This window comes from Coturnix japonica, chromosome 1 (assembly GCF_054131305.1).
Source record: "Coturnix japonica strain WE chromosome 1, WE-NBRP24, whole genome shotgun sequence".
NCBI classification, from domain to species: Eukaryota; Metazoa; Chordata; class Aves; order Galliformes; family Phasianidae; genus Coturnix; species Coturnix japonica.
The window spans coordinates 70,777,757-70,802,835 of NC_140663.1; the positions used below are offsets into that span (position 1 = coordinate 70,777,757).

The 25,079-nt window shown below is 39.2% G+C and overlaps 1 protein-coding gene across 8 annotated transcripts in view; it reads left to right on the forward strand.

The window, feature by feature from the left end:
- Positions 1 to 25,079, forward strand: part of LOC107319201 (ephrin type-B receptor 5) — a 45,645-nt gene that overhangs the window by 1,433 nt on the left and 19,133 nt on the right. For 7 of the 8 annotated variants that reach the window (XR_014936846.1, XR_014936845.1, XM_015873886.3 and 4 more), the window contains exons 2-5: positions 10,581 to 10,815; positions 17,041 to 17,105; positions 17,745 to 18,441; positions 22,651 to 22,806. Coding sequence is in view for 6 of the 8 variants with exons in the window: in XM_015873886.3 (XP_015729372.2) it covers positions 10,722 to 10,815; positions 17,041 to 17,105; positions 17,745 to 18,441; positions 22,651 to 22,806 (1,012 nt within the window). In the remaining 2 variants the exon portion in view is untranslated. Of the gene's footprint in view, positions 1 to 10,580; positions 10,816 to 14,357; positions 14,422 to 17,040; positions 17,106 to 17,744; positions 18,442 to 22,650; positions 22,807 to 25,079 lie in introns of all 8 variants that reach the window. The other variant, XM_085523029.1, reaches the window with a different exon arrangement.

The following is a 25,079-nucleotide window of genomic DNA, read 5'->3' on the forward strand; positions in this document are numbered from 1 at the left end:
CCTTCTTCCTTGCAGTGTAGTTGCTAATAGTAAAAATGCAGTCTGGATTTGGATGCATCTCTTGTTTAGTCACAGCGGATCCACCTGCCCTGAGCTATTAGCATAAGATCATATAACTGTTTTTAGGGCTTCCTTCATTCCCAGTTTGAGATCACTCCAATGCCAAAGTGTTTTGAAGTAAAAAGTACAGCTGACCAATGAAGGAAGAGATATTTATCAATCTAATAATAGTTTTTCTTAGATGCTACTTTATCTCTGTGCTGAAAAAGAAAAGTTCTGGGTTTTTTGTTGTTGTTGTTTTGGTTTGGTTTGGCTTTTTTAGAATTTTAATTCCTTAAATTCAGCCCACATTGCAGCTTCAGTGTACAGGTGACTGCATCCATTCCCATATCACCTTTTACATGTATGCGCTCTTAGTCAAATTACACGTGCAGACTTTTGTTCCTTCTCGTGTATGGATATTTCTATAATCCCTAGATGTTCTTATCCTCTGTTCTGAGTTCTCTTTTATTTGACTTACTCTTAGAGGAACACAGAATAGTAAGTATGGCTGTGTGTTTACTAGTGAAGACCACTGCTTCAAGGAACTGGAGCTTGTGTGAAGCAGAATTTCCTCTCTAATCACTGAAACCATGCAGAAAGACTTGCTCTCTTGCTTTGTTCTGAGGTCCTCAGCTCTTCCAAGCTATTAACTGCAGTAAGAACACCTTGGGTTATAGAGTCTGTTTTTAGAGGGGATTAGTTAAGGAATGTCTTCTCTTTTCTTTTGCCTGAGGCTGTCACATTTTCAGCTTTTGTATTTCACTTGTAGGCTGACCCACTGATATGGTGTAAATGCTTTTTTGGGGAAAGGAAATTAGTGGTCCTAAGGAGACAGCAGATTACTGTCCAGTATGCACTGCTTCTGTAGGCCTCCAGCATACATGTCTGATGAGATTGCTGATACCTCAGCTGTCAGATAATTGTCTTAGATAGGCATAAAGCCTATACAGATTCACTGTGTACATTTCACTGTGCTCAGGTGTAGCTCTCTTCCCTCTTCTCTCCTGTGATACTACATATGTCATATGGAGAATGAAAATCATATGAGATTGCTATGGTTTCTCACCTCTTACCTTGTGTGTCTCCATTAAGAAAGTGTTGCTTTGCGGCCAGTTCATCCTTCCCTTGAATTTCTGAGACTTAACACGTGCTCTTCCCCTGGCCTCAGGAATGCTTCCCTCTACAGGTCTGCTCCTGCTAAAACCTGCTTTTCCTTGTTAGGCATGTATGATCCCTTAGTAGCTCCTGTGGGAAAGGTTCTCCTTAAGTCACTGAAAATCAGCGCAAAGAACCTTTGGCATACTATTAGCATTTCATGGTTTAATTCTCATTTCTGTTGCCATCTTTATATATGGTTATTGCAATAGAAGATGCAGGAAGTAGAAACTGGTGTGAATCGTCAAGCTAAACGATTGTGATTTAAGAACCAAAAATGGTAACGATATATACACAACGGGCACTATTGTGAACAGTATTTGTGAAGAATATTCCAGAGAGGGTACTTTCTTTCAAAAACACATAATGAGGTTCTTTTTTGTTTTGGGTTTTTTTCTTCCAGAAATCTGAAAGACTTTTCTATGAAGAGAAAAGCTGGTTTAAGGTTTAGGAAGAAACTGAGGAATCTGCTATAATTTTGTCAGAACATTCTTTAATATATTTTTCTTAAACATTCTTTAATATTATGTTACTATTATGTCTTACTGCTTAAAAAAGGAATATCTCTGTTCTGTCAGGAAGCTTTATATCACCTTACAGCAATACAGCTAACATACTTTTCTAGCTGCTAACTCCACAAATTCAACAAGTTTCCAAGTCTTTACAACCTTATTAACAAGCTTCTCTCTGTCAAGACTTGTGCCAGACATCCCTCTTCTCTCAATGTTTGTTCTCTTTGGCAGTGTCATGGACTTTGGGGTATTTGTAAGATTATGAATTGAAAGAATTTAGCAAGTAATTCTGTAGATGCTGTGCAGCAGAAAACTAGCTTTCTGCTAAGTGCTTGCAATTGAGCGAGGCAAGCAGACTCCCAAAAGGATAAAAACTTCTTAATTACTCATGTCAGCCACATGTGAGGAGTAAATCTGCTGAGTAAGAAGATGCCATTATGTAATATCACTTTTGTGTTCAGTTTACACTTGTATTTAACAAAGAAAAGAACTACACTAGCACTTTCTCCTGAGAGGCATGTCTTGTGCTTTGATGAAGTATTCTTCTGCCATTGGGAACAGAATTTTTTAAATGCACTACTGATGTTTTAAGTTACTTTTAACATTTTGGATTCGGTTTTTGTGCATGTGTATTTTGTTTTTGAAGTGTTTATCCTATGAAGGATAAACTTTATCCTATGAAGGAACTGGCGCATAGTTCTTTGTGTGTGTGCAGATTGTTTTTGTTTGTTTGTTTATAATACAAAATGCTCTGTTTTGTCCTAAGAGAAAAGTATCCTTGGAGCAGGCTAATGCTGCGGAAGGGAGCTGATATTTGATGGAGCTCTGGAGACTACATTAGAGCTTGGGAACCAGCATTAGAGCTTGGGAACCAACCTTACCTTGTCAGTTTTCCGTGCTTCCAGAAGCTTCTGTACTCTTCTACTCAGGGCTTGTTTGCCAAGAAAATGGTTATTCAGTTGTTTCGTGTGCACATTTGTACACACGTATGTACATACATGTGCCCATGTGCATGCACATGCACAACTGCACTTAATGAGAAGAATAAAAGTGCTATCTTAGAACTTGAGAAGTTGCTGGATAAAGTCAGCCTCTCCAGTCTGAAAACTGATGCCTTCCAAATGAAGGTTAGATCCTTAAGGCCTTGATTCACCTTAGGATGGAAATTCTTGCCTGTCCAGACCTGTGGATCAAAGCATCCATGACTTCATTTTCAGACAGTCTTTGTTTTGTTTTGTTTTGTTTCCCCAGGCTTACCATGTTAATGATTCCTCTGCTGATTCTGGAGTTTATAAGTGCAGCCTTTCTCTGTGTCATGTCTGTGGAAAATATTCTGTATGTTTAAATCGTGTAATTAAACCTTAGAAGAAGAGACAGAGGATTACTATTTTTTTTCTTTCATTTTTTTTTTCCCCTGTTTTAGTAAGCTTTTGATTTTGAGAGGTAAAATGTGTCATACTGGTGTACCTCCAAATTCTGTAAAGCTTTCAAATCTCCCTAAATGACACTATTTTTTCCCACTTAATATAAAACACACACAAGATATGACTGCATTTGGCCCAATTGACCACTTCAGAGGCACAGTGTGGGGTGGAGATGCATGTGTGGGGCTCTAAGCATCACATAACAGGTTCTCACAGATCCTGAGGATATCTACAAGTGGAACCAGGGTTCCTTGGCGGAACGGTTTATTCCTCCTAATTACTCTTTAAGAAGGTGGAATGTCACAAAGGATATCACTGCAGAGTTTTATTGACAGGTTTTGAGTTATTCGATTATTCAATTGAGTTATTAGTTAGGTTTTGAGTTATTCAGTTTGGAGATTCAAGCTTTGGACTGCTTATAAAAGATGAACTTCCAAATGTTCCTATACTCATAGCTTAGCACAATTTAATCTCAGTAAACAGAATCAGAAATACTTTCTGTACTAAGGAAGATACTTGCAATTACTTCTGGGCTTTGAGCCAGGAAGAATTGCTGCTGGAAATACAGCAAGATTGGGATGCTTTCTTGCAGTTTTCTCCCAGACAGTCCCTTCCCATGCTAATGCCAGCAGGCCTTGAGCTAGTGCCAGCAGCAATGGGAATGCAAATGAACTGGCATTTTCACTTTTCAGTGACTTTACTAATCCCACTTGCAGCATGTGTTGTTCATAAAAGGGCCATCATTGCAGTATCAGGAATTCTGTTGAGGAACGTTCAATTAATTACTAGCACAGAAAGTACCTTACTGGCCTTCTCCTCTAGTACCTCCTTAAACATACTTTGGGACTTAGCAGCGTAGCATAACTTGATAACAAATTGTGTTGACCTAAGTATAAATTAGTGGTCTGTTCAGATCTAACTGATAAAGAGGGACTTGACAAAGGGAATTTTCTGTAGTTTGCATGTGACTTAGTGTTGTGCTCTGCTGGGACAAACAAACCTGGGAGTCGGGTGCTGAAAAGTAATTAGTTTTCTTTTTGTGCCTTTCTACAGCATCATTTTGCTCAGGGCCTCAGGCTGTTTACCAAAAAGACGTTTTTTGCAACAGCATTATGGGAATGATGCACATACGTTGTGCTCTTTGTTCCAGTTAAAAGTCCTCCAAATGTTGACTGAATGAATCATGTTGACAATTGCTTGTTTCTCATGGATAATTTTACTGAACTAGAATTTGTTCTGAATGCTGCAGGTTCCTGCAGCTCAAGAACCAAAACAACGACTAAGTACATACTGCTTGGAGAGATGGATTTAAACATTGTTTCCTACATACTTTTTATTTTAAAACCCTTATTACTCCTGAAAGTGTGTTTGTCAAGGTGAAGGTAGGGTGTAAAGCAAATTAATTAGTCTTTGGAAACAGAGGGAAAATAAAATATTCAGTTATTTGAAAGAAAGAATTAAGCTAAAGCATGTTTTTCTTCTTTGTTAAAGCAGCAGCTGAACAACTCTAATTTAAAGGATCAGAATTGAGTTGTTAATGCCTGTCTTCTCTTGGCTGATAGTGTATGCAGTATACTACATACAAAACTATAGTGTACAGTATTATAAAGTATTGTAGGGACAAAAATCAGAGTGTTAAGCAGCAACTTGCCCTAAAACCTCAGAAAATTCTTTTAAATGAACCTTTAGAGGATTATTTTGAGAAAAAGCTATTCTTTTTTTTTTTTTTTCCCCGTATAATAGGAGATCAGCCCAATGCTATTTTTCTGATGCCTCTGAACCTGTGGTGTTTAAATTGGACAACCCCCGACTTTGTGGCAGAGATGTAAATACACACGCACAATTTGCATTTGAACATTTGAACTTCTGTGCTAGGGCACTAGTGAACTGAGAGCTCGGTAGAGAACAACAGAAATGATTATACGACTGTAGGGATTTTTTTCTGTGTTATTAAAAAGTACTAGTTTAATGATGACAAAAAAGAAGGGGGGGTGGGGTGTTACTCCACTGTATTTGTAATACCTGGGAGATAATTTATAGGATCCCAGTGTGATGTTAAAGTAATTTGTCTGGCTCAAATTGCCCGAAGTAGATGATTTAAAGTTCACTATTAAGATATGTTTTCTTCCATCAGAGAAGTAGTGGATGCACCACTGGTTATGTCATTTAAAAACAAAACAAAAACAACTTTCCCCCACAAAAGAAACAAACAAAAAAGCAACCAAAAACCATACCTAACAAAATTCAAAGGAACACAGGGAACACACAGGTAAGAGTCTTGCTTTTGACTGTAGGCAGTAGACCAGAAGTCATAAAATAAAGATGCCCTTCCCCTCTATTTGGTTCTTATTATCAGAATCTCTCCAGCAACTGGAGAAGGGAAACAGCCTTTCTGGAGAGAACCAGAGACCAGTACCTGAGGAGAGGAAGTGGTGTATTGTCCTTGCTTCATTTCAAGTGCAATCCTTTGGTTTCGATGTTAAACATGACTGTATTAAGAGTAATGAGCCCCAGTATCAATTCAAATAAGCCTTTGAGACACAGAGGAGCCAGGATGAGCTCTGAGGTTTACGTTTTATTCCTTTCTTCTCTGTCACTAAAAATAGCACAACCGTGCCTTCCTTTTTCCGCTTAGAATTTTTCCTGTTCTTGTGAAGTATTAGTGACACATAATGCTCTTTTTTCTTGAGGCTGGAAACAACGAACTGGAAATGTAGGGTGGAGGAGGAGGAGGGAAGGACCTGACAATAGATTTTATTGCTCTGCCAGTGGCAAGTTTAGATTTTTGGTGGGGCTCTCTAACCTGCCTTCAAGGCACATCACTCCCTGTGGTGTTTTGCTCAACTCAGCAAATTGTTCCACCCAGCTATTCATTTTCAGGTCATCTCTTATCTTCTTTGCAACATAAATCTCTTCTTCAAGCTGCCACTTCTGCCTCACTGCTCTCTCATCTGTCTTCTAAACAAGAGCTGACTTTGGGCAACCAGATATATAAAATCAAAGGAGGAGCCTAGTCTGAGCCTTGAATTGGCATTTATCTATAGTACTGTCCTGTAATAAATATCTGCATATCATTTACAAAATATTTAGTCTAAGAAGTAGTGTTAAAGTAAGACGTTTTTGTACTTGAATGGGACAGTTATATATATATTCTATATATCTATATTCTTTCTGCTGGTTTCAGTCATTTTAACACTTGAGACCAAGGTACCAGAGAGAAGAGGGGACTGAGTGTGAATGAAGATTCTGGATAAGGAAGCTGGAACAGGAGAGAGAAAAACTGAAGCCATTTTCTTAGCTAAGTTCTAGCTTCATAATCCCTGGCTTTGTGCTCTTATTTTGCCTAAAGGGATTGCTATCAAGATAGCTTTTTGGTTGCATGTTACATTCTCATCCAAAAATAATAAAGTATAGACTGAATTCAGTGTTGGTGCGCAGTTCTGGGGAGAATGCCCTGTATAATATAGGATTGCTATGCAGTGCTTTGATGCCTGATAGGAATGTGAAGCTACTCATGCTACTGGTGGAAAAGACCAAATTCCTATCTTGGCAAACAGTGGTCATATACAAGCCATTTTCTCTGTTTCCTGGTTTTGTGCATGTACTTCCATATCCTATACTTTAATCCACGTGCTGCAAGTAAAGCCTATAAATTGTATAGCCTGTTAATGCGGTCAACAAAATGAAAGTGAATTAATATGACCGAAGATAACATTTATTTCCTAGTTCCACGCTTATAGATCTAGAATTAGAGAACTTACCTTTGCAGTAGGAGATATAGGGGTATAACTGGACAAAAGCCAGCCTGCAGTTGCATGTAGTGGAACTGGAGAAGGAGGTTTGGACAGCAAGATGAGGGCAACAACAACAACAAAAGAGGAATGTGAGCATGCTTCACTGTTACTTTTGCCTTGCTGTGTTTTACAAAGAAGCGTTGTTTGCTTCTCTTAACAGGAATAAAAACATGATGATAAATAATGCTAATATTTAAACGATTTTATAAGTAAGAGTAGCCTGTGTCTGCAAATGCTTGCAGACAATAGTTTCAGATCCAGTCTGTTTCACATCCCAAGGCCAGGAGACAGATTTATTGTAACTATTTTTTTCCATTTTAACCCTTAAATCATGAAGCATGTTATCTGAAAGCCCAAAGCTGCATTGTCGGAGCCAGAAGAGAGAGATTTCTAGGTTTATAAAAAGACCAGTACTCAGATGAGGATGTTTTAATATTAGTTCTTTCTGTAGTCATTTTTGAAAGGTCAGTTCCTCTCATGGAACGAAAGAAAATTTCAAAATGCAGGAATTTTCCATAGAATGTGATTTATTTATTTTTTTTAAATAACAGCTATCTGTGATGATGCTGTCTCTTAATGTGCAACATATATTTGATTACTGTGAAAATGAATGGTGTGCGTTTTCTGCCTATGCCAAATGCTCCTTGCTGTAAAGCACTCATAAAGTGAAATCAGAGGTGCAACAGTGAATACATTTTAAAATCATTTACTGTAGATATTAAATATTTATATATTTGTGTATTGATTTAGGTTTACATATAGCCCTATGTGGCATACTTGGGAATATTCTCAACTTAAAATTGAAAAGAGCATTAGGATAAAATATCCCTTTTCTTAGTCTTCTAAGCTTTCATTATCCATGTCTTACTTTCATAAGACTATTAGCTCCCATCACCCAGCCCTTCAGGGCCTTGATTTCCTTTCCAGCATCATGGTAGTGGCCTTAAGGCCCTTTTGCAGCTCTGTGCTTAGTTTGTCCATGCAGACTTGCAGATGATCTCCGAGACTGGGCAGAAATGTCAAGGTTATTAGTCTGATTTATGGCATTGTTCATCTTGCTGTTACTAACACTGTGGCAACACTTATTTTTCCATCCACTAGGAATCAGAGCTTGGTATATAATAGAACATTAATTTCAGATGCAAATGAGACATGATCAGAATTAATGAAAAGATGAGAACATGATTTTAGGGACATATTCAGACATCCTTGGCTTTAATACTGCTTGTGATAAATGTTTATTTCTGTTCGGAATTTTTTTTTGCTCAAATAGGCTTTCTCAATTATCTTTATCCCAAAAAGAGACAGAGAAGTGTCTTTAGCTTTCTTTATTTGAATACAGGGAGAGTCTTCTAGGGGCATATTCCCATATGGTCTCTCAAACTGTCAGAGAAGGCAGCCTCTTCTTTTATCCTTTCTTCCTGACTGCATTATCCCTGCTCCCTTCCTCACTGGCTGAAATACTCAGAGGTTACAGACTTCCTGGTCTGTGTGTTTCCCCCTTGTATGTGACTCCCCTGTGTATAATACATCAAATGTATAATTAACTCCAACTTTACAGCACCCAGGGCAAAGAAGTTAATATTAGTTAGCCTATTAAGCCTGCATAGTAAGTCCAAGTTTGTAAGTTCAGTTTGTCAGTCGACCTTCGTAACTGAAGCCTTATTTTTTGATGTATTCTCTTTTTTCTGCAATCTCTTACTGTGTGAAAATTCAACTGAAATAACCTTTGTGTCATTCCAATTCATGTTATTTTTAGGAAAGCTTATATCAGACAACTGAGTGGTAATATACATTCTATAGTGGGTTTAATAGAATAAATCTGAGATTTTGCTTCCAGGTGTTAGTGTTAGAAACTTGAGTATAATTACCAGTGTTTCTTTGAAAACTCATAGTTGGTATGAAACACTTATGAATCACTATAAAAACTGTCAAGTCAGATCCTGGGAGGTGTCAAGAGATCTTATGCAGGAGCTGTAACATACATTTTATGGTTCTTACTTCACATTTAATTCAAGTACCTAACAAGCAAAGAAAGGATCTTTAATTTGTATCTTTAATTTTAAAAGTCTGACTACTGTTTTTTCTTAATTGCAATCATACCAAAATGGATATTAATCTTTTGATAAACATGGTAGAAATATAATGGGAAGGAATGGGAAGAGTCAAAGGAAACTCAGGCCAGAGGCAAACAGACTGAGGTAAGGAAGCCAAGCGGGGGTGACAAGTAAAGCTGTGACATATAGCCAGGTAATGAGAAAATAAATCTAAAGGAAAATACTGTGGTTAGCTAAAAAAAAATGTGCCAGTTGTGAGTATGGGACAGGTTGAAAGACTGCATGCACAGACAGTTCCCCCAATAATTTTGGGCTGCATGGCTTACCAGGAGGAGTTTAGCTGTCCATAGTTCTCTTTTCTTATGCAGCTAAATATTTATCTGTGCTGCTATATGTGCCCTGGTGATTAATTTTGTAGAAAATCACAGTAAATTCATAATTTTAAGACCCTTAGTTGTAAATTATGTGCTTCTCTACACTCATTCACTTCCTATTTGAGGTATAGAAAGATTTCTGTAACAGTTAGTGTAATTATGCTTAAAGAAAGAAGGTAGGCAGCATCATTTTCTCTTCCTAGCCACACTTCACTGTCTCACTGAAGTGTTTCCAGCGTTCTGCACTAAAAGCATCTAAAGAAAGAAAACATACTGTTCTTTGCATGCAACCTACATGCTACCATGATACTTCTCTGGTGGATCAAGAATTGGGCAGATAGGGCCAGAAACACTTTCCTGAGTAAAATTATTGTACTGGATTGATGTAACACAGTCTTGGATTAGGCTCCATGCTCTCCCACACTCTGAGAGCAGCCTTGATGTCAGGTTCTTATTAACAGAGTTGTCATGGGCTATTTATTTACCTGTTCTTTACTTATATAATACATTTAGACTTGTGCTCTTTGCTTGGCAGTAGTGCAGGCTTGCTATTTGACCTAAAAATCACTGTGCTTGCTTCCTGACTAATGACACATTTATAGGAAAAAATGCCATCCATATTCAGTACTGTTGTGTAGCAAGATGTTTACGCAGATGCATTCCTGCTTATGAAATTCTATGGTGAATTATGTCAACAGTGCAGATTTGTATTGTCATAAATGATGAAAACTCTTCTACCATGGTTACTGCCAAAGACAAAGTGTAATTATTATAGGAGGTGGAAACAGTGCAGAGGAATTGGAATGGAAACCTTTTAAAGGACTTTGCCAAACATGCAAATGGTTAAGACTCAAATAAGAATACACTGTAAAATATGGGGCAAGTTAACACTGATCTAGAAAATCCACTCTTGCTCAGAATTTGTTTACTGGAAGCATACAAAACAACTGGGAATGAAGGGTGATGGGTGGGAGGTATGCAAATATGGTGCATACTGGGTCTTTGCTACTCTCTTTCCCATAGCTCAGTAGTAAATGATACAGTAAGCGTGTGTCAGGTCTGTATTATTGTCTGGATGAGGAGCTCTGAGATATGGTTTAGTGTTCTGCCGTAGCTACAGTAGTGGGAGGATGGTTGGACTGGATGATCTTGTAGGTCCTTTCCAACCTTGTGATTCTATGATTGTGACTTCTGTTTCCATCTTCTGTCTTTTCTTAACCAGTATTTCAGTGTGAAGGTCTCTGTGCTGTGACTTGGTGTCAGAGGTTTACAAGCTGGTTCCAAAGCATTCCAAGCATCCCCTGAACAATTCAAGTGAGTGGTGTGTGTTTATTGGATATGTAGGAGTCTACAGAACATCTTCATGGATTCTAATGCTGACATCAGCGCAAGAAGAGTATTAGGAATGGACTGGCTCTGGATGGTCTGCTTATTTCATCTAGTTGCTTCACTAGAAGGTAAGAATCAATTTTACATAATTAAGAGAACTTTCTTTAGAAGAAAAAAGTGTTTTCAGGATGTTTGTTCTAGTAAAGATAATCAAGAAAGACATGTGTTTATCACTACCTCCTGAGATATAAAGTATTCATATTGATTCTAGAGGAAAGGGCAAGATTCTATCTAGAGAGAAAGACAACCACTCATATGAAAAACAAGTCTCATTAATGAGTATTCCTACTGGCTACCTCAGAAGTAATGGTCTCAAATAATGAACTTATTTGCCCAGGAATAAGCTGATTGTTCATGCTTTTGTGTATTTTATTCTTGTGTTCCTGTTCTTGCAGCATGTTTGTGAAGTAGTCCCTAAAGATCTATACCGTTCTACAGATGTCACGGAATTATCTCTAGATCTATCTCTGTCCATGACGGGTACAGCAGGCCCACAGGCTCAGAAAAGATGAAAAGAGAGAGAGAAAAAATGTTTACGGGCTGGCCTGGCCTGGTACCATGACTAATGAAGCAGAGGACGCACAGACCCATGTTCCACAAGAGGGGAAAAGGGGGAAGAGTGGGGAGATAGTTGATGGATCTAAAACCAGCAGTGGTAACAATCTGAGGATGAATGTTAATTTACTAAATATGATATCAGAATGCAAGATAACACAACCCAATTGGAATTGAGGTCAACAAATCAAATAAAATGAGAGAGTGGTGTCCAAACTGAAGGCCTCACTCTAAAGCTGCAGGCAAAAAGCAGCATGGCACCATGTGCTTCTTGGCAGCAAACAAAGAGAGAAAGGCTTCTGAGCTGCCAGAAGCTCCACCACTCTTCCTCTGGAGAATGCAGCCCCCTCCACCCCACTCCCTGAGAACAAAGCATCTAGAAACAGTGGTCCATGGAACAAGAACTCTTCAACTCCTAGTCCTTCACATGATGCTATAATGTGGAATACTAGCAACAAAAGCTAAAACTACAAGACCACAACAACAAGGCAGCATCCACCGTTGGCTGAAATCAGGAATTCTTGCCCTTTCTGTCTGAACTATTTGTGTCATATAATAGACATGTAGAGAATGCTTTGCATTAACAAGAAGAGGTAGCCTGTGTTAAGCCAGCAGAAAAAATGACAAAAGAAGAAGGTGATGAGAAGACAGAAAAGCCAGGAAAGGGAGGAAAAAAGCTAAGAAAAGAGGAGAAGGAAGAATAGATGATAGGAGGGAGGACTGAACAGGAGATAAGATGACAGTTATGGGAGCAAGATGTAGAAAGTCAGAGGTAGTTTTTAAAAAATCCTATTTGTTTCAAGAAGTATCCTTGAAGCTACTTGTGCTCACTGAACTGCACTGCACCGTGGTGAATGCTCATCTCTCTCACACATGAAAGCTTCTGAAAAATGAGAGGAATCAAAGGGAGACAAGGAAGGAAAGACTGGAGGGACAGAAAGGAGTGCAGTGGAAATCTAAGAAACAGCCAGTGAAAAATGGAAAGAAAAAATGTTTGTTTTTTTCCTTACAGCGAGGAGGAAATCTTGCTAAATTATTCTGTCACTTAACAGAAGCAGAGGGGAATGAGGGGGAAATTCAGAGAGGGAATAATTAACATAACAATATAACAAATGCTTAAATATTTGACACTGTTCATGACTGATTTTTTGACATGATTTTAAGAAGTACAGTAAGTGGTGTTATATGCTTGTGTAACTGGTGGAGGGAACTGAGGTACAGAAGGCAAGGGAAATGTCTAGAAGTAACCCAGTGATGCCTATAAGAACATTTTCAGAATCTCTCCTGTAATCTCTGTCATGAAAGACTTCAGAAAATACTGTGTGATACAATTTCACAGATCACATGTGATAGAATAGGGCAGTTAAGAAGTGCAGCTGTCCGTAAGCTGAAGTACAACCTGTCAGGTTAAGACAGAATCCTTATGTTGTGACAGTACTATGTTGTCCTGGGATCACACTCCAAGACTAATTTGCATCACGGATATATTTCTGTTGCGGTCAAAAGTCGAATAATTATGCACTAGTGGAAGGAAAGTAAATGATGATTGCCATGTAAAAAAAGCTTTATTATAGTTATCCATAAGAAAGAAACAAGGGCCACAGACATTTTGTTGGCTTATGATTATATGTAGTAGAAACGTGAAACTTCAGACTAGAGATTTAATTTGAGACATATGAGGAATATTTACGTTGGTCTTTAAGAAACCTTAACCAAAATATTTTAGTATCTAAAATACTCTGAAATAACAACATTCTTGGTGACTGGAAAAAAAGGCAACATTACATCCATTTTTAAGATGGGTAAAAAGGATGATCCCAGGTACTATGAATCTGGGATTCCCACCTCTACTAGGAGAAATCATGAAGCAGATCTTCCTGGAAGTTATGAGGTGATATGAGAGAACTAGCATGGCTTCACCAAGGGCAAATCCTGCTTAATCAACCTAATGGCCTTTTATGATGGTGTAACTGCATCAATGGACAATGGAAGAACCATTGATGTAATCTATTTGGATATCAGTAAGGCCTGTGACAGTACCTTACAACATCCTCCTGTCCAATTTGGAAAGATATGGAATTGATGAGTGGATTTATCAATAGATAAAGGACTGGCTTCAGGATTGAATCCAGAGAGTGGTGATCAATGGTGCAATGACTGCATGGAGATTGGTGATGAGTGGTGCCCTCCAGAGGTCAGTGCTGAGACTGACATTCTTTAATATCTTCGTTAATGACACTGACAATGGGATTGGGTGCACTCTCAGCAAGTCGGTTGATAACACCAAGCAATAGGGTGCAATCAACACAATAGAGGGACAGGCTGCCATCCATAGGAACCTCAACAAGCTTGAGCCTATGTAAAACTTGGGAGATTCAACAAATTCAAATGCAAGGTCTTTCCCTGAGGTTGAGGCAACATCCATACCAATACAAACTAGAGGATGAAATGACTGTGTACAGCCCTGCACAAAAAGACCTGAGGGTACTGGTGGATAACAAGCCAGTCGTGAGCCACCATGTGCCCTCACAATCCAGAAAGCCAACCATATCCTAGTGTAGGGCAAATGAGGGCAATGATAGAGCCCTTTATTTGAGAAATAGGTGCTATCGGAAAAGATATCAAAAGGAGTTAACTCACCCCTCCTGGTAAATTGAAACATGGTAGGTTCTGTCCGAACATCAGGAAGCATCTCTTTAGCAGTAACTGAGTCAAATAGCATGCTACTTAGAGAAGCTGTGTGGTCCCCTTCCCTGGAAATATAGAAGGTTGTCCTAACATAGATCTCTGCAACCTGCTTGAGCAGAGAGTTGGCCCAGATGAGTTCCAGATGTTCCTTTCAACTTCAGCCATTCTGTGAAATACCATTTACTTTTGTTATATACAAAGGAAGATTGTAATGGATATTAGTTTGCTCGAAGGAGGAAAAAAAGTGAAATTACCTTTTTGTCATGGAATCATTGAGGTTAGGAAAAGACTTCCAAGACCATCCATTTCAACTGTCCACATACTGCCAGTATCTCCCCACAAAACCATATATATTTCCCACTAATAGACCTGCATCCTGACCAACCAGAAAGGTGAATAGGATGAGGCCATTGGTGGTGCTGTCATGACTGGTGAGTGTTTCTGTCTGTGCTGATCTTCTTGGCTAGACATATATATGTGTAGTGCCTACATGTTTGTGTGTATGTGCCTATTGAGAATTCACACTCAACCTCACTATTGGTTGGACCTGAGGAACGTTCAACCACTATGTTGATTAAACTTGAGCACACTGAGCTGGATCAGACTTGCTTCTGACAGATAACTGGATTAAGCATAACCTAACAATGTTTTTGGACAAGACCAGAAAACAGTTTAATTCCAGAACTGTCAGAAAATTCACCATCTTTCCCCTTGTTCATGTTTACCCCTCAGGGTACTCAGGGTACTCCACTCTCTGACCTGGTAGTCTCAGCTGGGGAGCAGACAAAACCCCTGACGATTCAGGAGGATATAGTCAGAGACTTACTGCTCCAACTGGACTGCCAAAAGTCCATGGGGCCGGATGAGATTCACCCAAGAGTGCTGAGGGAACTGGCAGAAGTGATAGACAAGCTGTTTTCCATCATCTATCGGCACTCCTTGTTGACTGGTGAGGTCCCAGAAGACTGGAGGCTTGCCATTGTGACTCCCATCTACAAGAAGGGTTGTAAGTTGGACCTGGGGAACCACAAGCCTGTTAGCCTGACCTTAGTGTCAGGGAAGTTTATGGAACAGATTGTCTTGACGGAGATCATACAGCAAGTGCAGGACAAACAGGGGATGTCCACTTCAGGGATAAGGCATTGTCTGGATGGTCACACTGGAAGGGTTGCTATCAGCAGCTTGATAGTCCAGTGCGGACCTGTGACAAGTGGTGTTCCTCAGGTATCAATATTGGGATTAGTGCTATTTAACATCTTCACTTGTGACATGGTCAGTGGGACTGAGTGCACCCTCAGCAAATTTACTCATGACACCAGGCTGTGTGTTGCAGTTGACATGCTGGAAGGGGGATACCATCCAGAGGAACCTTGACAGTCTTGAGCTGTGGGCCCACGTGAACCTTATTAAGTTCAACAAGGCCAAGTGCAAGGTGGTGCACCTGGGCTGGGTAGTCCCAAGCTCAAATGCAGGATGGATGGAGAACAGATTGAAAGCAACTCTGATTAAAAGAACTTGCGGTATTGGTTGGTAAGTTCAACATGAGCTGACAGTTAAAAGGGGCCAACAAGAAAGGCAAGAAAGAATACATTATTCTGGAATGTAGTGATAATTCAAAGAGTAATAGCTTTAAATTAAAGAAGATTTAGATTAAATTTAAGGATGCAATTATTCAGTATGAGGTTTGTGAGGCTCTGGAACAGGTTGCCCTGAGTTGTTGTTGTGAACTTTAAAGTCTCTTCCAATCCCAACCATTCTGTGACTAATGTGGACCAAATCCCAAGGATCGCAGATAGTGAAACTTGCAATCAATAAGCTGAAAATAGAAGTCTGCATAACAGATGGAGTAATAGTGTCCTTAAAAAAGGCTTATGAGATAATCAACAGATAGCATGTGTAAATAAACTGGATGTTGTAGTTGTTTCTGTTTTCCAATGTTTTCTGGGTTTTGTTTGTTTGTTTTCTTTTACACAAAATAGACAGACAGAAAATTTGAAATTTAAGTAAGAGAAGGAAAGGGGAGTGGCTTCCCAGAATTTAGGGGGAAAAAAACCACAAACAGTTGACTTGTACAATGTATATCAACACATGTCAATATCTACTTGACTTAATCTTTTTTTTTTTTCCCTTCCATGTCCCACTGTAAAAGTACACAGAAAAGTACACATGCTTGCATAACAGTATTTTCCAGAACATTTACAGACCTGATACAATCTCTAGAGCATACTATATTTATTGCTTGCACTGTTACAATCTGTTCTGTATTGCTTTGTACCAGAATAGAAAATACCATCTCCAAGAACAGTGAAATCTAGTACCTGTCTCCAGTGGTAGATTCATATTCAGTGGAAATGCAGACTAGTTCAGGGAATAAGTTAGGCTTGTGGAATTATGCATGTACTCTACTGTTGAGCAAATAATGGAAGAGTTTTTTAATACTGAGTTTCTGGTAAAGCTCGACTTGCAGCCTAATGCCCTGTTCCAGAACAAAGTGAATGTATTACAGATTCAGTCAACATCCTAAACTCCCACCACAAAAATTTGGTTCCAGACCTGGAGACAAACATGTTTTGGCTTAGTGTCCATATTTACATATGCAACTAAAATCCATAACCTAGTCCTGTAGGAAGCTTGGTATACATTCATGTAATTAATCTTTCTGTTCTGCTAATTCCTTTTGAAAAGGGGGGTGTTCAGTGTTCTCACCCTTACTGCTCATTACAATAACTGTTTAATAATGTGACTGTGCTTATACTTTGTCTGGTAGAGATTTTGTGTGGCCAGAATATTTCCAAACTAACCATGGCATAGGCATGATCACATGCTCTATGCTTCTGCTGCAGGCATGCTTGATTTCCTAGTATAGATGAAATCTATGGTATTTAATCTCAAAATATGAATGTATATTCTGGGTGTGTTGAAGCTCTCTACTAGAGATGGCTTCTTTGATTTTAATTGTTAAAGACAATTTGTGAGGGACAGATAAGATGCTAGGCTGACTTTGAAAGCACAGCATACTTTTTTATTTCTTTTTTTCTTAATATAAACAGAAATACTTCTGGACACAACTGGAGAAACCTCAGAGATTGGCTGGACCTCTCACCCTCCTGATGGGGTAAGCATTTCCTTTGCCCTTTTCATGACGTTATCTCTACTGGGAAGGTGTGTATGCAGCTGATGAAGAAAGGGAGACTGGAATAAACAAGACTTGTTTTATGGCTTTTGTACTTAAGAACTTGAACATATTTTGTTCAAACCAGATTATTAAAAGAAGATACTTGGTGTGGTACTACTACCTTTCTCTCTGCTTCTAAAATACTTCTAAGATCTCTGTCCAACCTTCTGCTCAGACCAACTGATGGAGTTGGATAGGAGAGACTGATGCATCAGTGTTTTCTCCATAGTGATCTCTTGTTTCTGTCTTATTTGTATTATGCATGTATGTAGAGATAGGGAGGTAATTGGGAAAGATGTGACTCCCTGACTTTAAGTTTCTCAATGCCACATTACAATTTTGTATGAGTTATGTTTCACGACAGTTCTTTCCTACATGCTTTAACAGCTCTTCTTTACCAGGTCATACTTAATCCTGTCTAGTGTGTTGTTTTGCAGATGACAGTAGCACATTCAAATCCTACAATAAACAGGGCAAGAAGAAAGAAAGGGGAGAAGGCCTGTCCTGTATTTCTGGCACAGTCGAACACCAAATTCCTTTTTAAAGTTAGTATATCACCTCTTCTTTTTCTCTTTATAGTGGGAAGAAGTAAGTGTCCGGGATGATAAGGAGCGCCAGATCCGAACCTTTCAAGTTTGTAACATGGATGAACCGGGTCAGAATAACTGGTTGCGTACTCACTTCATTGAGCGACGTGGAGCCCACCGAGTCCATGTCCGCATCCATTTCTCTGTGAGAGACTGTGCCAGCATGCGTACTGTGGCCTCTACTTGCAAAGAGACTTTCACACTTTACTACCACCAGTCAGATGTTGACATAGCCTCTCAGGAATTGCCAGAGTGGCATGAAGGCCCCTGGACCAAGGTGGATACTATTGCAGCTGATGAAAGCTTTTCCCAAGTGGACAGAAATGGGAAGGTAGTAAGGATGAATGTTAAAGTACGTAGCTTTGGGCCACTCACAAAACATGGCTTCTACCTGGCCTTCCAGGACTCAGGAGCCTGCATGTCCCTGGTGGCAGTCCAAGTCTTTTTCTACAAGTGTCCAGCTGTGGTGAGAGGATTTGCCTCCTTCCCTGAAACTTTTGCTGGAGGAGAGAGGACCTCACTGGTGGAGTCACCAGGGACGTGTGTAGCGAATGCTGAAGAGGCAAGCACAACTGGGTCTTCAGGTGTTCGGTTGCACTGCAATGGAGAAGGAGAGTGGATGGTGGCCACTGGACGATGCTCTTGCAAGGCTGGTTACCAATCTGTTGGCAGTGAACAAGCTTGTAAAGGTGAGATGCCATTTTACCACCCCTTATGTAGACACTTTTTTATTCTTTCCCTATGATAACATTTGGCATTTGTCATAAGTTCACAGAGCTAGAAGATTAAATCATTTCTCCCAGAGAATAGCAGCTTCTTCACCTTATGATTCCAGTTCCTCAGACTACAGTATTAGGGACCATATCCTGGAGCCAGGAATACAGTTAGAAACTCCTTTCAGGTCTTAGTTTAAGCTGCCACCAGAGAGAGCTTATTGGGCTATATTTCCAGAATGAGAAGTTGTAACTAGGTGGCTCTAAAGTGGTTCCATTTCTTTATGAATATGCAACAGTATTACAGGAGAGATGTCACATGGAGCAGAGCTGAGGTCAGATCCAATATAACCTACCATCCTTACTATCTTGGGCCCTTTTGTTGGTGCTGTTGAAACCAATAGTAAAAAAAGAAAGGGGAACTTGCAGCATCCTGGTCATGCAACAAGGAACATGGATCAGAGATCTATGAGCCTGACTTGGTAAGGAACAGTGATAACTGTATTGTTCTTAGGCCTCTAGTGTGCTCTCTGCCCTGAGGCTGATGGTACGTTGTGTGAAATGTTTGTAAGAGAAAGTAGAATAAATTGGCCATCTCTAAGTAATGGTATTTGGCTAAAGCCTAAATACCCACATTAATATATTGACTCCCATTTCAACCTCAAGACAATCCATTAGACCAAACTATGGCTTATCTTTCTTATATAATATTATGTATAATGTCATTTTCATTCTTACTTGGTTTTGATATGTATCTACTCAGCATCTCAGCAACATAAAATGTTGCTATACCACAGTTAGTACTCTAAAAAATTAAATCTGATGTGGAGCTTAGCTTCAGCTGCAGACACAATTTTTAAGTTGGACTGTAATTTATTGAAGTAAGAGTTTGACTGGGACATTGAGAGTACAAGTATTCTGGTTAATACAAAGTCCAGAATACAAATTAACTCCAAAGCAGTTCTGTCAATCAAGCTCTACATCTGTTTTTCTTCTGTCTCATACTAGTATCTCTCCTTCATAATATGACAGCAGCCAAAAACATTTTGGTGACGTGGAGAGGATGTTCTGATTAAATTCCATACAATAATGTTTCTTTAACTTTCGCTTACTGTGTTGCTCAAGAGATTGGCTGCATTAACTATGTGTGTATGCATGTGTAATAATTGTGCAGTTTTTCCTGTACATCTTTTCTGGGCTAGAAACAGCTTCTTAGCTGTACCACCCTTTATTGTTGTTACCTATTTCTATATATTGATCTCTTTATGAATCAAAAAGTTTTGTTAATCTGGTACCTGGGCTGTCTCTCTTCCTACACTTGCAGTCAGAGCAAATATATCCTAGACATGTCTTTTTTCAGAACTGATCAGTCACACAATTGCCACATTTTAAAATGGAAACATGAATTTCTCCTAAGAAAGTGCAGGAAAGGAATTTTCCCCAGGACTTTGCTGTTTATGATATGTTAGTCCTCTATCAGAAACTGCTTCCATAGACTCTCGGGGACTTTTCCTCAGAGCAGTCAGATAAATGCAGACAACACAGCAGAGTATTCTAGGGAGGAGCTAAGGAAAATTAGGTCAGTGTCTCTGAGATGAGCCGTGCCCAACTAAACTGTTGTGGCATTCTGGCCCTGAGCCAGGATGTGAAAATGACGGAGGCATGCAGGGAGAAAAAGCACCTGTGCATGCCATACTAGCTTTCTCCCATCATAGCCTTGATTAATGGGAAGTGGCAGCTTGCTGCATCCCTTGAGGTGCTAGCTCTGCTACTTTCTGTCCTTGTGTTAGATTTCCTCAATCAACGAGGCCTAGATCTGTGTTTTCTTGATACTGGTGCCTGGGGGATTATACAGTGACGAGGCCTGTGGCTTAATTTCTGCTGATGGTTTTTATGAGGTTGTTCTATGGGCGAATAGTGGAAGTGTTTCAGGAGAATCTGTTCTTGTTCAGACTTTTTCTAGGTTGGTCCTAAGATGGTTTACTAAGGAAATACGTGTTAGTCCTGGTGATGGTGGGCTCCTTTCAGCTTGGCTATTCATTGTTGACTGTTTCCAGTGAACACAGTAGACATCTGCAGAGACTGTAAGATCACAGAAAGTGAATGTGATGCCTTGATCTGCATTAAAAAATTTAAGAGTTAATCATTGATGCCTTACTTATAGAGTGACTGGACTGAGGCAATGCTAGGAAAAGCTCCATGTCATAGGAATGATTATTGGTGCCATCCGTGAGCAGTAAGCCATCATATCTTAGTCAATTTTGGGAAGGGATATAGATGCTCACAAATGTGGTCAGCTGTCTGACTGAATACAGAAGCTGAGTTCACATGGAAGTGGAAAGTGTGTGACAGCTGTGGTCCCTGACCATGCAGGATATTCTTCAGCTACATGAATGTCAGTTAGTCTCTACTATAGTCAGTGCAGCTATATTGGACAAAACTGCAAATGAAAGATGTGGTTAACTAGAAATTTTAAGTCATCGTCTGTTTTCTACTCTTTCTTCCCCCAACTTTTAATTAGGAAAATGAGGGAGATGTGAATCTTATTTAATCTCTATTAATCAGCTTAGCTTCTAGTACATTAAGTGATTTCAGATTGCTGAATATATATATGTATATATTTTCTTGACATAGGAAGTAAAAATAACTAGGGGTGGCAAAAATGAGTCCCCATTATGGTCTGACTCTTCTGGGACTTATTGCTCTATCACAATACACGTGGAGGTTATGCTGTAGTCAGAAGACTGTAGACAGAGAAGATGAAATAATACTAGAGACCTAAAGCTCATAGGACTTCATAGATATCGTTGACTGCTATGTCTGGAATGTGGCTACATACAGACCCAGTGTATACATCAGAAATCCCCAGTGTACTTAGAAAACTCAAAACAGTAGGAATTGAATGCATATGAAAAGGAGGATCAATAAGTGAGATACTCTATCTTTGTGAAGTCATTTGTTAAGAAAAATGCATAAATGGCCACTTAGCACCTAATTGAGTTAGAAATAATTTCCATTGTACTGTTACTGGAGGTAGAAGCCTGCTTTCTTTTAGTGTAGTAAGTAATTAGCAGTTGGGATAATTCTTCAGTTTCTGATGTGGTGTTCCATTTCAGAACACTCCTAATGTGTCCTAACTTCAAATTAACAGTTGCATACAATGTTCTTCTCTTACACTGTTCTCTTTGATATATAACACTTTTGCTATTCTCAGTCTTTTGGATTTTTCTGCTTATGTTAATCACTTGAACAGTTTTTCTTTTGAATATAGAAAGCAGCATTTCCATCTGTCTTCTGAAATCAAACACTCATTTGGGGTCTATATGAAAGATTCTCCTTCTCTAGAAATGTTCTTTATTGTGAAAATAACTAAGTGAATGTCAGCCCATGAATGAACTTTCAGAACAGCTAATTAGTTGGTAACATCTAAAAATCCTGTGTCTATTTATATAGAAAAGCAGCTTTAAAAGCATGCATAAAACTTGCATTAAAATTATAAACGCTCTGTCCCAATATTTCAGCAAAAGATCCAAGTATTTTATGCTAGGTAATTCAGCACAGCATCTTTGCTGACCCTAGAGTGCGTTATACAGCCATGTTTATAATAATGTATTATATCTTTCATTTTCTTTCCTGTGCAGTAGATTTCATCCTTGTTTCAGCTTTTTCCATAGGCATGTTCCTATAAATTTGCAAATTCAACCTGACTAACTTAAGAGGCTTCTATCCATGCCTGGGAAGTTTCCATAACTACAGGAAAAAAGGTTAAAATTGCCTTTCTGAGTTCTTCTTCAATTTGATGCAAAATCAGCCGTGGTAGCTTACATTACTTTAAATGAAACTGTTTGGCTTCTCCAGTGCTAATGCTCTTCTGGTGAGTAAAGAGAAAACAGTTATTTCTGGTGGCCAGAGCTGTTCCAGGGCTGATTCTCTTTCATCTGCTGATGAATCAATTTACGCATCTGTTTTACTGAATAAAATAAACTGTGTTAAAATTGCAACTGAAACAGTGCTCAAGTTCAGAGCTGATATTTTCTGTACTGCCATAAAACAATGAAACCTGCCATAGTTAATCTAAGTAACGAGTTTTCCCAACACCAGCAGCACAAGTTGAATGTAATTAAGATTGTATTGTTTCTGCAATCTGACTTAATGAGTTTTCCATCTTATTTTTTTTCCCCTTAGCCTGTCCCATTGGTTCCTTTAAAGCATCTGTGGGAGATGACCCTTGCCTTCCCTGCCCTGCTCACAGCCACGCTCCACTGCCAGGTTCCACTGAATGTGTGTGCCAGAATCACTACTACCGATCTGCTTCTGACAATTCTGATGCTCCCTGCACTGGTAAGTATTTGAAAGGGGTATATGAAAGCAGGAAGAAGGGCAGTTAACGAGAGACAGTTTGTCTGAACGATATATGGAAGTTCCAACTTCACTCTTCTCATAACCATTGAAACAGACCAAAACGTCCCTGGGCTTCCTTGTCTTGGTGACTGTAGATAAGAAGGTAGAAGTGTTTCTACATGCTATTTACAAAGTTGGTACATTGGAGAAACTGTTTGTTTAGATGCTGCAATGTCAGACATTCAGAATAAAGATATGCCAGATTTTAAATGATTCATGCAACACTAAATAAGTCCATTGCAAGTATGCCTAAGATGATGAGAGAATAATATGCTAATTTGTCATTCCATACTACACTCATTTCATACACAGGATAAACATAGTACATTGAAAGAACTGACCAATATTTTCTTCCTTTTGTTACTGAAAATGACCATCTTTACTGTATGGAATTCAAATTACATTTGTGGAAATGATAAATTTTCTCACTGACCTGTCTATCAGTTATAACTTCTCACAGTTATTGACAAAGGAAGGGCAACTGATGTTGTCTACCTGGACTTTCTCAAGGTCTTTGACATCATCCAAGGCCACGTCTGTATCTCTGATTTGGAGATACATGGGTTTGAAAGCTGGACTATTTATTGTGTAAAGCATCAGTCAGATGCTCATAGCCAGAGAGATGTTATCAGCAACTGTGTCCAGATGGAGGCTGGTGATAAGTGGTGTCCCCCAGGGGTCTGTCATGGGATTGACACTATTTAACATCTTTATCAGTGACTGAGATGGTGGAATTGAGTGCACCCTTAGCAAGTTTGCTCTGTACAACACTTCTTAGGAGGCAGCTATAAACAGCAGCATGTTATCTACATTGTTTTTCTCCTAGAAACAAAATAAAGCATACCAGATGTTGAAGATAACAATTCCATTCCAGATGAAAATAAGATGATAGCCACCCCTTATTCCGTACCATTATACTCGTGCTCAGGGGTCACAACTTCTACACATCCTAACAAATCCCATAGTCTATGGACCATTAATGTAGGTTGTCCATGGTGTTCATTTTAGTTCATAACTTTGGGCTTCATCTGTTTTAACAGACCTCCAGTGCAGGAAGGATGATTCACAGTGTTGGGTTACTGCATGCAGAAACTAATTCTGGTTCCAATGAAGTTTTCTTGTTCTTTAACTTGGGAAACTGGGGAGGTTGGTGGCTCTGCCTGTGGCAGCGGGACTAGAGATTCATGATCCTTGAGGTCCCTTCCAACTGGGGCCATTCTGTGAAATTCTTATTGTACTACTGTTAACAATCCTTACAATGACCGTAATAAATTGATATGCAGTATTATGTAGTAATTTAACATCACGCAATTTAAATTATTGGCTGTTCTCATCCAGCATCAAATCACCTTGAGGTACACAATACACTTCCCCATCCTTCCACATAATCCGCAGCGTGTACTCAGGTCCTTGAACAAAAGCAATCCCATGAATAGGCTTGCCTTTGCCCAAGGCAGGAATAACGCATGCTGTCTTGCCCCACATGGAAGATGCGTAGATATGCGCAGAACTGGCATTTTATCCCCTTCTGCAGTATGTAGGAGGTTTGACTGGGCAGGACTAGCTCGACTGGCAGATCCCTGAATGTTGCTTTACCAGGTAGTTTTTGCTAAATGTGTGTCCCGGTGTTTGTATGTCCCAGTGCTGTCAATGTATTGAAGGTGGTCAGAAGGTGTCCTAATTCTGTTCCCTCCCAGCTCTATTGGCCCTTCTCTGTGGATGGCCTTGGCTTTGTACAATGCTGCTTACTAGGCAACTATAAACATTGGTGTATTTTCAACATTTTTTTTTTCTCCTAGAACCAAAGCATGGCATCATACAAGACACTGAAAAAAACAATTTAGTCCCAGCTGAAACTAAGACATGGTGGAGGCACAGATTGGGCTGTTTTTAATTCTGTCAGAATACCATTCAAGAATCCTGCTGTAGAAGGAGTAATTGTAGGGCAAGTGCTCTTCAGATGTTGCAATATATGGAACAGGCAAACTAAAATCTGAGAGAATTCAGAGGTATTAGGTGCCAAAGGAGAGATCTAGATGTCTCAGTCAATTTTGTGTCCCTAAAATATGATCATGTAGCTACTCTTCTTTGTATATAAATGTATGTCTGACATAGCAAAGAGCATATTTTTCTTAATCTTATCCAGAGAAACATCTAGATAAGAGTAAGAATGAGAAGAAAAAGCATCTTAATTTTTAATCTTCTGTTTTTTC